This window comes from Parambassis ranga, chromosome 19, assembly GCF_900634625.1.
Source record: "Parambassis ranga chromosome 19, fParRan2.1, whole genome shotgun sequence".
NCBI lineage: Eukaryota > Metazoa > Chordata > Actinopteri > Ambassidae > Parambassis > Parambassis ranga.
The window spans coordinates 8,590,848-8,600,471 of record NC_041039.1 but is presented as its reverse complement, the minus strand read 5'-3'; the positions used below and the strand labels follow the sequence as shown (position 1 = coordinate 8,600,471).

The 9,624-nt window shown below is 42.6% G+C and overlaps 3 protein-coding genes across 7 annotated transcripts; all 3 read right to left on the bottom strand.

Moving 5' to 3' along the window:
• Positions 1 to 168: 168 nt before the first annotated feature.
• On the bottom strand, positions 169 to 1,880 carry dusp29 (dual specificity phosphatase 29). Of its 3 annotated transcripts, none has more exons than XM_028432077.1 (4): positions 1,749 to 1,880; positions 1,406 to 1,604; positions 1,108 to 1,331; positions 169 to 1,033 (listed from the first exon to the last, which is right to left on the bottom strand). In XM_028432077.1, exons 2-4 carry the CDS (start codon positions 1,585 to 1,587, stop codon positions 825 to 827), a joined length of 615 nt encoding a protein of 204 aa, XP_028287878.1. In that variant the 5' UTR covers positions 1,588 to 1,604; positions 1,749 to 1,880; the 3' UTR covers positions 169 to 824. The 3 variants fall into 3 exon arrangements, with proteins under 3 accessions (XP_028287878.1, XP_028287879.1, XP_028287881.1); XM_028432078.1 differs by having other exon boundaries at positions 1,406 to 1,625; positions 1,749 to 1,878; XM_028432080.1 differs by having other exon boundaries at positions 1,406 to 1,600; positions 1,749 to 1,872.
• A 2,057-nt stretch (positions 1,881 to 3,937) lies between these two features.
• LOC114451625 (dual specificity phosphatase DUPD1-like) lies at positions 3,938 to 4,900 on the bottom strand. The gene is made up of 3 exons (XM_028430389.1): positions 4,606 to 4,900; positions 4,205 to 4,422; positions 3,938 to 4,137 (listed from the first exon to the last, which is right to left on the bottom strand). Exons 1-3 carry the CDS (start codon positions 4,731 to 4,733, stop codon positions 3,938 to 3,940), a joined length of 546 nt encoding a protein of 181 aa, XP_028286190.1. The 5' UTR covers positions 4,734 to 4,900.
• A 292-nt stretch (positions 4,901 to 5,192) lies between these two features.
• LOC114452196 (dual specificity phosphatase DUPD1-like) lies at positions 5,193 to 8,963 on the bottom strand. Of its 3 annotated transcripts, XM_028431373.1 has the most exons (5): positions 8,844 to 8,895; positions 8,553 to 8,622; positions 7,281 to 7,471; positions 6,579 to 6,799; positions 5,193 to 5,818 (listed from the first exon to the last, which is right to left on the bottom strand). In XM_028431373.1, exons 3-5 carry the CDS (start codon positions 7,433 to 7,435, stop codon positions 5,592 to 5,594), a joined length of 603 nt encoding a protein of 200 aa, XP_028287174.1. In that variant the 5' UTR covers positions 7,436 to 7,471; positions 8,553 to 8,622; positions 8,844 to 8,895; the 3' UTR covers positions 5,193 to 5,591. The 3 variants fall into 3 exon arrangements, with proteins under 3 accessions (XP_028287174.1, XP_028287173.1, XP_028287175.1); XM_028431372.1 differs by lacking the exon at positions 8,553 to 8,622 and having other exon boundaries at positions 8,844 to 8,963; XM_028431374.1 differs by lacking the exon at positions 8,844 to 8,895 and having other exon boundaries at positions 7,281 to 7,465; positions 8,553 to 8,563.
• Positions 8,964 to 9,624: the final 661 nt, after the last annotated feature.

The following is a 9,624-nucleotide window of genomic DNA, read 5'->3' as shown; positions in this document are numbered from 1 at the left end:
AGCCTTTGTACCTGTACAGAGTTGCTGGTAAGAACGGGGGGAAATACCTGGCTATGTGCACACAAATCGGACAGAATGACATTCTTGTATTTATGACTTTTCTCCTTTTGTCAGTCACTTAAAATGCTGTACATTTTAGCATAAGAATAAATTATGATTGACCATGTATGTGATTGTTCTCCTTTTAATCTGAAGTATTTACTTAGCCCGGGAGATTTCTGGTAATGCAGGCAGCTGTTTTCTCTACAGAGACGTATTTTAAAATAAAAGCTACAGTCAACTTGACTGCTCTGAGACTCGATTTACTCAACGTTTAATCCGCTTAAAAACATAGCCTGGTGTGAAACTTCAAAGCGCACTCACTGACGTCTCAAGGTAAAATCCCAGAAGAGCAAAAACAAAACAACAGACAGTCCTTGTGTGGCCACACTCACAGTGTATATTTAACTAATAACCATTGGCATTAGAGTGACATGGGCTTATTATTGAAAGGTTCAGATGCTGTGTTATTGCACCACATTTAGAGACCTGAACCATCTTTATAAATCAAAATTTAGACTTGTGTTTAAACCTGATTTGTACCTCACTCAAGCTTAATTTCACTGGGACACCTATTCAGTGTTGCCTTGATATTGATTGATATTGAGGCTCAATTTGAGAGGCTTGTGCTGTTTCCAGCTGTTTCTTTTTTAACATGGAAGTCTATGGAGTCTGACTACCTTTTGAAGCCACCCTCAAGAGTCCACATGAGGAACGTTTCCTTGTAGATGGCTACTCCACTAACTCAAGACACTACTTGCTGTAAAACAGCTGTGCCATCATCCCTATTCTGTAGACCCCTTCTGTTTCTCCAGGAGGTTTTGGTCCAGCTCTCTGAGCTGTTTCAGGAAGCCCCAGTTGGGGATGATCCGCCTGCGCTTTTTCACGTGCTCAATGGCATCCACCACCGTCATGTTCTCACAGATCATGAGGTATGCGAGGAAGAGCGTGGCGGAGCGGCTTCTTCCCATCACGCAGTGCACCAGCAGTTTATCTGGAGAGAAATCACATCAAGGGTCACTTCATCCTAATCACCACCTATGGTTTCCACTCTGAAAGCTGTCTTACTCTGAGGATTGCTCAGCGTCTCCCGAATAAAGTGTGCGGCAGGGAAGAAATACTGGCTGAGGTCAAAGGTTGCGACATCCTCCGCCACCACACCGTAATAGACGATGTCCATGTCACTATAGTAACCAGGTCCAGTGTCCACATTATTCCACGTCCCCTCTGCTGCGTTTAAGATGTGCGTAATCCCCAACCTCTTCAGGTTGTACTTGTCCTTTGCAGTTTCCCTGAAGAAGCCAGAGTGAATATCATCTTAATCCTCTATTATTTTATTTAGTAATTGAATGCTTTATGTACTTACTCGTCCCCGACATAGACATTAGGCCAGACCTCGTTGACGTGAGTGTAAGCCACACTCCCACGGTTGAGGATTTTCTCCAGCTCATAGCCCCCAGGTGTGACATAATCATCCACCTCCCTGGATTCCTCTGCTGCCTTCGTAACATTTATCTTCAAGCCAGTCTCCGACTTGCGAGAAGCCATTTTCTCACCGTGGCTTCCTTTCACACATGATTTATTTGCTTAAGAAGAAAAAGAAATGCCACGCTCTGCTTTCTTTTCCACCTTTATCCCTCTATAACTATAGAAAAAAATGGCAAATTCTTCTTTTTCTGTTTTCCACATGCATCTCCGATACCACTCACCGAGAGGCTGTAGTTTTCCTACTGCAGAATTTTGGGTTTCATCATTGTGGCAGCTTGTTGTGAAACAGCCCTTAAAGGCAGAACATGGGAAGGTTTAGTTCTGGCAGGCTCAAGTCAGGGCACAGATTGTATAACCGCTCTGTGACGGGCATCAAATGCAGAGGATATTTTTAGGGCTGTGATGTGGCGGGCCCCTGACCTTAGCTGCCACGTTCTCTGCCTGTGGGGAAAACTTCCACCCAGCCAGTCCCTGCCATCCACTTCTGAACACACAACTTTAATCTCTGCTGCTGGCAGGAAGCTGTGCTTATCCAAACTTTGCACTTGCCAAAGGATACCCATATTCACTGGAGTGAACAGGGCACTCTGAGCTTTTTCTCAGCCGTGTGAGCGTCTCCTTGAAATTGTGTCAGTCTCTCTTAGCCTTTCTGCATATCTTCAGATGCTGGGAGAAAGCGTGTAAGCGCAGCCTCGCAACACCCGTTAAGGATGTTCTGCATCTTCAGGAGCCTCTCGGGGGCCAAAAAGAGAAGTGAAATGTGTCAGGCTGTTAGACAGATGAGGTTTTTCACAGGATGGCACAGGTCTTTGATTCGCCATTATATGATATGCGCGGTCCATTCAGTGATCTAAATGCGTGAGAGTGTGATGATGACGGTGTTGCTGAATGGCTGGATGAAGCTGCTAACATGTCAGACAGAGTTTTCACACCATCAGACTCCTTTATTTTTCCCTCATATCTTCATAGTCTGCCATCATTCATTCTGACAGTGAAATCATTAAACCTGTGATATCCAATTCCTTTTATTTTGACAGCATCTCTCTCCCAGTGAGCTCTGGAGAGCATCTCTTATTAAGATGGCTTCAGTGTTTCATCTCTTTTCAAAGTCTGACCTGAATCTGTATACACGCTCAGAACCATGCTGGCATATTTTTTTGTCATCTTGTATCAAGCCTCTTTAGACACATCACAGTTTTAACTGCACACCACTGGATTGCAGCAGTTAAAATGCAGTATTTTCAGAAATGTGAATAAGTAAGTGGAGCATTGTTTATTTATAGGCACACGCTGTCTTCGTGTTGTTCGAGTGCAGCGGGGGTCTTGGCAGCTGATACTGATTGTGCTGTGTTTTAGACACAAGCTTAAAGGGCCGTAACAGTGTTTTGCACACTTTAGCCCTCTAAGTACATTTTATGCATACTTTGCATTTCTGCTGTTTTCAAACACGTTGTCAGACATTTCAGACGGCCATCAGCACCAAACACAAAGCTACAGTTTTGCAGTGTTGTGTAATTACATCTACACTGTATGGACATAAGTGGACACCCAGCCTTTAAACATGTCCACTTACTTTTGGTCGCATAGTGTGAATTGTCCACATGAAGGAGTATAATTAAAGTCTGAAGCTTTTTTTCTATGCACCTATTCAAACATGTAACTGCACATTGCACAACAATGTACACCACAACAGCTGCGATTGGTCCACTTGATGACATCACATTTCCCCTAGGAGCTGGATTATGCTGCATTATAGACAACTAATCTAAATACTCAAAAAAGTGTCCTCACCTATGTTCTGAATAACCAGGCTTCACATTCATTCTTCCTCAGTCTCCTCGGTCCTCATACATATGCCATCTGCTCCTTTATTGGTGGCAGTGAGTTCAGTAAAAGGAACTCTTTGAAGAGAAAACTCTGTCACCAACTAGTGCTTAGGAGGTGTTATTACAGAGCAACGCACACCTGATCATAATGACAGATTTATCTCAAAGACACAAATCTGGTTTTAACCTTCAATGTGCTGTGTCCACAAGGCATGAAGGACACCCGTGTCCCCTCCTCTGTGTGTCCATATGGGACAAGAATTGAAGCCTAAAGCTGGTTTTTGCATTTTTCATGCTCGAGGTAAGATGATTTTGGCTTTGCACAAGGCTTTAACACAGCAGAGTTGGTAGCTAATGCTAATTTCTTGAGCACAGTTTCGTGTCGGCTGTGGTATGCACGTAACAAAGACATCTGCAATTAGTGCAATTAGCTATAAACACCTGCAGCTGTACCAGTAAGTGAAATCTACAGTCATGGTTATAGTAGGTGGATGAACAAATGATGTAAGACAGTCCGTATGCTCAATAATTAATGGAAACCAGTGACTGCTTGGTTTATTATTAGTAAAGGAAATTATCTTGTTTTACATCTGTCTCTGCAGGGCCAAGCATGAGTCCAGGTGACAGAGCTGCTTCAGAAAACCAACATTGGGCAAAATATTTCTGCACCTGCACACGACCTCCAGGGCCTCCACGAGGGTAAGTCGCTCTTTTATCATGAGGAAGGCCAGCACAAGAGTCGCCGAGCGGCTGATTCCTCGAGCACAGTGGACGAGCACCATACCTGTTTACACAACAAAATCTTTCAGATTAAGATGAATATTTATTTATTTTATGAGATTGACCATTACCTTTCTGACTTAGAGCATCGTGGATGAAATCAGCTGTCTCAGTGAAGAATTGACTCAAGTCAAAATCCTTACAGTCTGCTGCTTCCACTCCATGATAGGATATATTAGTGTCTTTGTAGAAATGTGCTCCGGTGTCAATGTGCGTAGGGCCATCTGCAGCGTTCACCACATGTGTTATTCCCAGATTCGCCAGAAGTGTTCTGTCCTTAGCTGTAGCTCTGTAAGTGACACATGCGATGACACGAAGAAGAGTGAGGGAGCATATGTTTGCAAATCCATCACTGGTGACTCAAATGTACAGATTTTTATATTTGCAGTCATCAGTTGGCCAAATACAGCAACAGTTTCACAATCAGATCAGCATATTGCAGCAGGGCCCCCAGAGTGAGGCTGTCACTTACGCGTCTCCGATGTAGAGGTTGGGCCAGACCTCATTGACAGCTCCAGTGGGGAGTCTGTTCTTCAGCAGAAGGCTGAGCAGATCGCAGGTGGGCGGTGTCTGATACTTTGGCTCCTCCTCTGAGTTCATACCTCTCACCTCAGTGTTGCTGTTTAATTATCACAATTTATATTCAACTTGCTACGTAGATAACACTTACATAACTTCCAAGATGCCTCAGTGTTGAATATGTGAGAGTTTATTATTGAAACTTAGCTCCTTCTTCTTCCTTCTTCCTGCAGGACTGCTGCAGCTCCCTGTGTTTAGCATGTGAGCTGGGTATAAGTGTTGTTTAGAGGCCACTCAAACAAGACAGCTGAGCATAGCAGGGGAAGCAATGTGGACTATTTATTCTCCGGACCATGACAGAAGCCGAGCTGCATGTGTTGCGACAGCAGTTTAAATAGTTGTAATGTGCAAATAATTCAACACATGGCAAGGAATGAATCTAAAGTTGCATTCAAACCACATCAGTTTGTAACGACCTATCCTGCTTTTGTAGACTCAAACACAACCTGTTAAAGGCATGTTGTGATTGAGGATGTCAGTGCTGCTGGGACGATGTTGTGTCATAAAATAAGATCTGCTGAATTACATTCAAAAAGACCATTGGCTTTGGGATCAGGGGGCTGGAATGCTAAAATGCTAACACAGTTTTGGACTCATTCCTGCAGAGCACTGTTTAGGAAGTCAAGAAGTAGTTACTGTGCCAACCATAACTAGGTAGAGGTGCAAGCTGTCTCCCCCATCCTACAACTTTTATGCTAAGATAATTTATTTTTTTTTTAATGTTTAGGTCCAGGGATCACACATAAATGCATGGCTTTATTTTATAGGCCAGTTGTTGATATCTGGTCATCCCAGATACCAACATTTTCTGTTACACAAAAGAATTGTATCTTATAATTGAGGTGGCTGCTTCAAAGGATGCACTATCTACTACTTTTTCTATGTCCGCCCATTGGCGCCCCTGCCATTTGATGATCCCTGGCAGTGCAGCTTTGTGTCCAGCTGCCTGAGCTGCTCCAAGAATCCGTGGTTAGGTGAAATGTTTCTGTTAGCGCTGACGGCTTTGATGGCATCCACCAGTGTCATGTTTTCATGGATCATCAGGTACGCCAGGACCAAGGTGGAGGAGCGGCTGAGTCCCATCGCACAGTGGACAAAGACTTTCCCTGTCAATCAGCAGAAAGTAAAGTCACTTTCTGTGGATTATTTCAGAGCTCATTCATACACTTCCAGCTCAGTGTCTGCATTTACAGCCATGCAATCAGTGGATTATTGTGGTAAACTTTATTCGAAACGTCTAATTTGTTACTCCTCTGTGGATTAAAAACCATGCAAATCACCAGAAAGGAGTGCTTCTAACTCCTGACTAAAAAGTTTTCAACAATGTTGCAACAAATGTTTCTACACACGGTAATCCCTGGTTCCTTATCGGGGCTGAGGATTAGGGCGCAGAGGAGCGCGTAATTGAACTGTCTTGGCGCCTGTGTATTTCTGCCGGGGATTACTGTAGGCCCCGCCACACACTGGAGCCCCAGATCAACCAGCATGTGAAGAAGGAGGCCTCATCTTATTACTGTCATGTCAGATACTGACTTCACTTTGCATAACAGGCCAGGCAGGCACAGGCCACAAACATAATTGTGTAATTTCCATGTCCAATAAAAGTGTTGCTTACAAATTACCAGGGCAATCCATTTAAAACCAATTTTCCTGGCCCTGGTCTGAGCTTATGAGAAGATTACCGTGGGGGAAAGATATTAGCTTGATATTATGTTTAGTGTTTGATTTGCATTTTAATGACTAATACAACTAGCGAGCAGCTGTAATGGGAATTGACTGACAAATGTTTCTGTACCTTGCCTTGTCTTTCCCAAGTTAATGTGTGAAGATGATGAAAAATACCTGTGAGAACTGTGAAATGCTCACCTGTGGGCGAGCTCAAAGCGCTCTTGATGAAATTGGCTGCTGGGTAAAAGAAGGGACTCAAGTTAAAGGATGGCATGTCAAAAGCTTCCACTCCATGATAAGTGATTTTGGTGTCTCGGTAGTAGCTGGGCCCCGTGTTCACATTGAACTTCCCATCAGCAGCGTTAAGCACATGGGTGATGTGGTGAGCCTGGAGTGTCCTCTTGTCTTTGGCTGCGTACCTAAAGTAGAAAATGATAATCATTTAGAAAAAAAAATGGTTTTGTTACTTCTGTTGGCATGTTTTATGGCCAGTTTGACACTGTGTATTAACTAATGCTAGCCTGAACACAACAAGGAGCTATATACTGTGATACCATTAAAACAAAAACTGCTGTAATGTTAGTGGTGTTGTTGGCATACATCATAACTGTCCATCCTTGTTAAAGGACCAGTATGTAGAATGTATTGCCACCTAGCGGTGAGGCTGCAGATTGCAGCAAATTAATTACCACTTCTTTTCCAGTTATTAGCATATTTACATGCTAACAATATATCCACAGATTGCACATGGATACCTGTATGATGCTTTTTAAACATTAGCATTAGCATGTCACCATGCTAACTGTATCTATGGTTCTTAAACATTATCATGTTTACTATATATATATATATATATATATATATATATATATATATATATATAATATCCTTTAGTCTCACATGTCTCCAATGTAGATCCTGGGGTAAACCTCGTCCAGATGGTTACTGGTCCCTTTCTTTGTCCACATCAGCCTCTGGAGTTCTGAAGCTGTGGGGGTCTCATACCTGCTGTCTGCCCCATCAGGGTTCACCAGGCCGCTGAAGCCTCTCGGCATGTCTGGATGCTCTGTTTCTGCTTTAACGACCTGTTGCTAAGAACAGCATTGTCTATTGCTATGGAATTTAAACCACACTAATTGAAGACAGAGATGTGCATACAGTTCTGACTGCTTTTTTTGTTGTATAATGCATGCCAAATAACTCCACTTATAACTCGTAATACATTTAATTGAAGTGAGGGCATCGTCTTGGGTAACACATTATAGAATTATAGCAAGGATCTTTAATGAGAACATCCAGTACCCAAGTCTTTAAATATAGAGCACCATTATGACCATAATTGCACTCCACAGTTGCAAAGGATCACAAGATCACATAATTGTAAGCTGACCTTATGATGCTCTCATTATTTTATCTACAGTTCAGTAGCACTCAGAGAAAAAAAATTCGAGCGGTATAAACAGCTATAAGCAGCTTTTCATTTCCAGCAGGCAAGTCTAACCTCTGCATTTACAATTTACACACTGGGCTTTGGAGAGGATATGCATACTGTATGCATTAGCATCCATTTAGACAGGTGTGTGATTGTGCTTGAAGCTAGTGATGTGCATGCATTGTTATAGTAAAGAAACTGATGGCAGTTCTTATTTGCATTCTGTATGTGTGGAAATGTAATGTGGCTCTCAGAGACGCACTGTCGTGTCCACAGGGATGAGTCATTGTGACCAAATCTGTTTCAGTGACCTTTTGTTAAGCTGCGCCGGCATATGGAGCCGCACTCAAACATCATGACGGCTTTATCTCTGCATTGTTATGTGTGCATGCACGTGTGTGTGCTGTGTCTGTCCCAGTGTTGTACTCCGATGCATATGAGTGTGTGAATACAGAGTGAAGTGTGTCTTTGCGCAAGTACAACATGTGCCCGGAGTACCTGGAGGCTCTTCTTTCTCCTCATTGATCTATAAGTACAAGCCTTCCCTCCCCCCCACAGTTAGGGGCAGAGAACTGATTTCCCTGGTGCACATGTTGAGCTGCAGCGCTGCTTTCACAGCCTCCCTCCCTTAGGCTAACCTGTCCTTCCTGCTCCACTTCTGTGTAATTAAAGATGCTATGTATGGGAAAGTGCCTGCGGTTAACATGGAGGGCAAATAAAAATGGCTTTTTTTTTTTAACCTCCTCCGGGCCTCTTCTTGGTGGTTTTATGAATTACACTTCCCTCTTTAGCCTTTCAGATGTGGTTCATCTGGATTTGTGGGCAAATTAATAACAGAAGAAAGTATAACAATCCATCAGGCAATGCAGTATCATCACAGAGCACACTCATTTATAAAAGTGCTTTGTAAACATGTTTACCTTGCAAATAAAAGCACTATAAATCCACACTTGTTACTATCCACACTACACACACTGATAAATATTTATCCATGTGGAATATCTGCAATAAATGTGTTAGTAGACACTTGCCTTGGCTTGAAACGCTGCTCTTCTCTGTACAAGAGCGACATGTAGGTCGACGGCACAACTGTCTGCGTTCTCCTTGGTAATCTATACCCCGCAACCTTTTTTGCTATTTTAACATCTGAATCTCAGCCCAAAAATAATTCTGGCATCATCTTCTGCATTCCTTAAAGGTTACCCGAGCTGCCTGACACAGGAGGGGAGGATAGGACACGGCTTTTTCAATAGCAAGAAAATGAGATCAGTGCTGCTGCTGTGTTTGGGTTTAAATCTGACACAGTGTTTTGCTCTGATTCTCCTCCACACCAAGATGTGTTCACAACAACAGCTCGGTCAAGGGATTTAAAAGAGCAACAGACGCTGATTATCAGATTTAATCATGAAAAAACAGGCAACCTGGCATAAAAAAAGAGATAGACATAAAATTTCGTTTCATATGATTTTACATAAAATGTTTATTGAGTGAAATAATTGAATTCTTCAGTACAAATATATGTGATCTATGACACATTCTGCTGCTTCTCTATCATAATATTTGGAGGTGTTATTCACATAGAGTGTGCGATATCACTGGAGTTGTGAGATTTCCTGAGTGTGTGTGTGTGCCTGCTTTCACATTTTTAAAGACCTGACACTTTTTGACGCACAGTGGTAATCAGCTCTCGAAGAGCACAGCACTGTGAACAGCGATGTGTCGGATAGATTGATTCCCACTTTTCAAGATTTTTTACTCCATCAGACATTTGGTCCATCCTGCTGTAATACAGAGTGAGATGCTGAAGTAAAA

What these genes read in the sequence shown, in the direction of transcription:
- LOC114452196 (XM_028431372.1), bottom strand. Translation starts at nt 7,435, where the DNA reads ATGCCGAGAGGCTTCAGCGGCCTGGTGAACCCTGATGGGGCAGACAGC. An exon ending in AGGATCTACATTGGAGACAT is followed by an intron (nt 6,800 to 7,280) that starts GTGAGACTAAAG and finishes TTTCTACTTTAG; the next exon opens with GTACGCAGCCAAAGACAAGA. An exon ending in CGCTTTGAGCTCGCCCACAG is followed by an intron (nt 5,819 to 6,578) that starts GTGAGCATTTCA and finishes GCTGATTGACAG; the next exon opens with GGAAAGTCTTTGTCCACTGT.
- dusp29 (XM_028432077.1), bottom strand. Translation starts at nt 1,587, where the DNA reads ATGGCTTCTCGCAAGTCGGAGACTGGCTTGAAGATAAATGTTACGAAG. An exon ending in AATGTCTATGTCGGGGACGA is followed by an intron (nt 1,332 to 1,405) that starts GTAAGTACATAA and finishes TGGCTTCTTCAG; the next exon opens with GGAAACTGCAAAGGACAAGT. An exon ending in GACGCTGAGCAATCCTCAGA is followed by an intron (nt 1,034 to 1,107) that starts GTAAGACAGCTT and finishes ATTTCTCTCCAG; the next exon opens with ATAAACTGCTGGTGCACTGC.
- LOC114451625 (XM_028430389.1), bottom strand. Translation starts at nt 4,733, where the DNA reads ATGAACTCAGAGGAGGAGCCAAAGTATCAGACACCGCCCACCTGCGAT. An exon ending in AACCTCTACATCGGAGACGC is followed by an intron (nt 4,423 to 4,605) that starts GTAAGTGACAGC and finishes TGTCACTTACAG; the next exon opens with AGCTACAGCTAAGGACAGAA. An exon ending in CGATGCTCTAAGTCAGAAAG is followed by an intron (nt 4,138 to 4,204) that starts GTAATGGTCAAT and finishes TTGTGTAAACAG; the next exon opens with GTATGGTGCTCGTCCACTGT.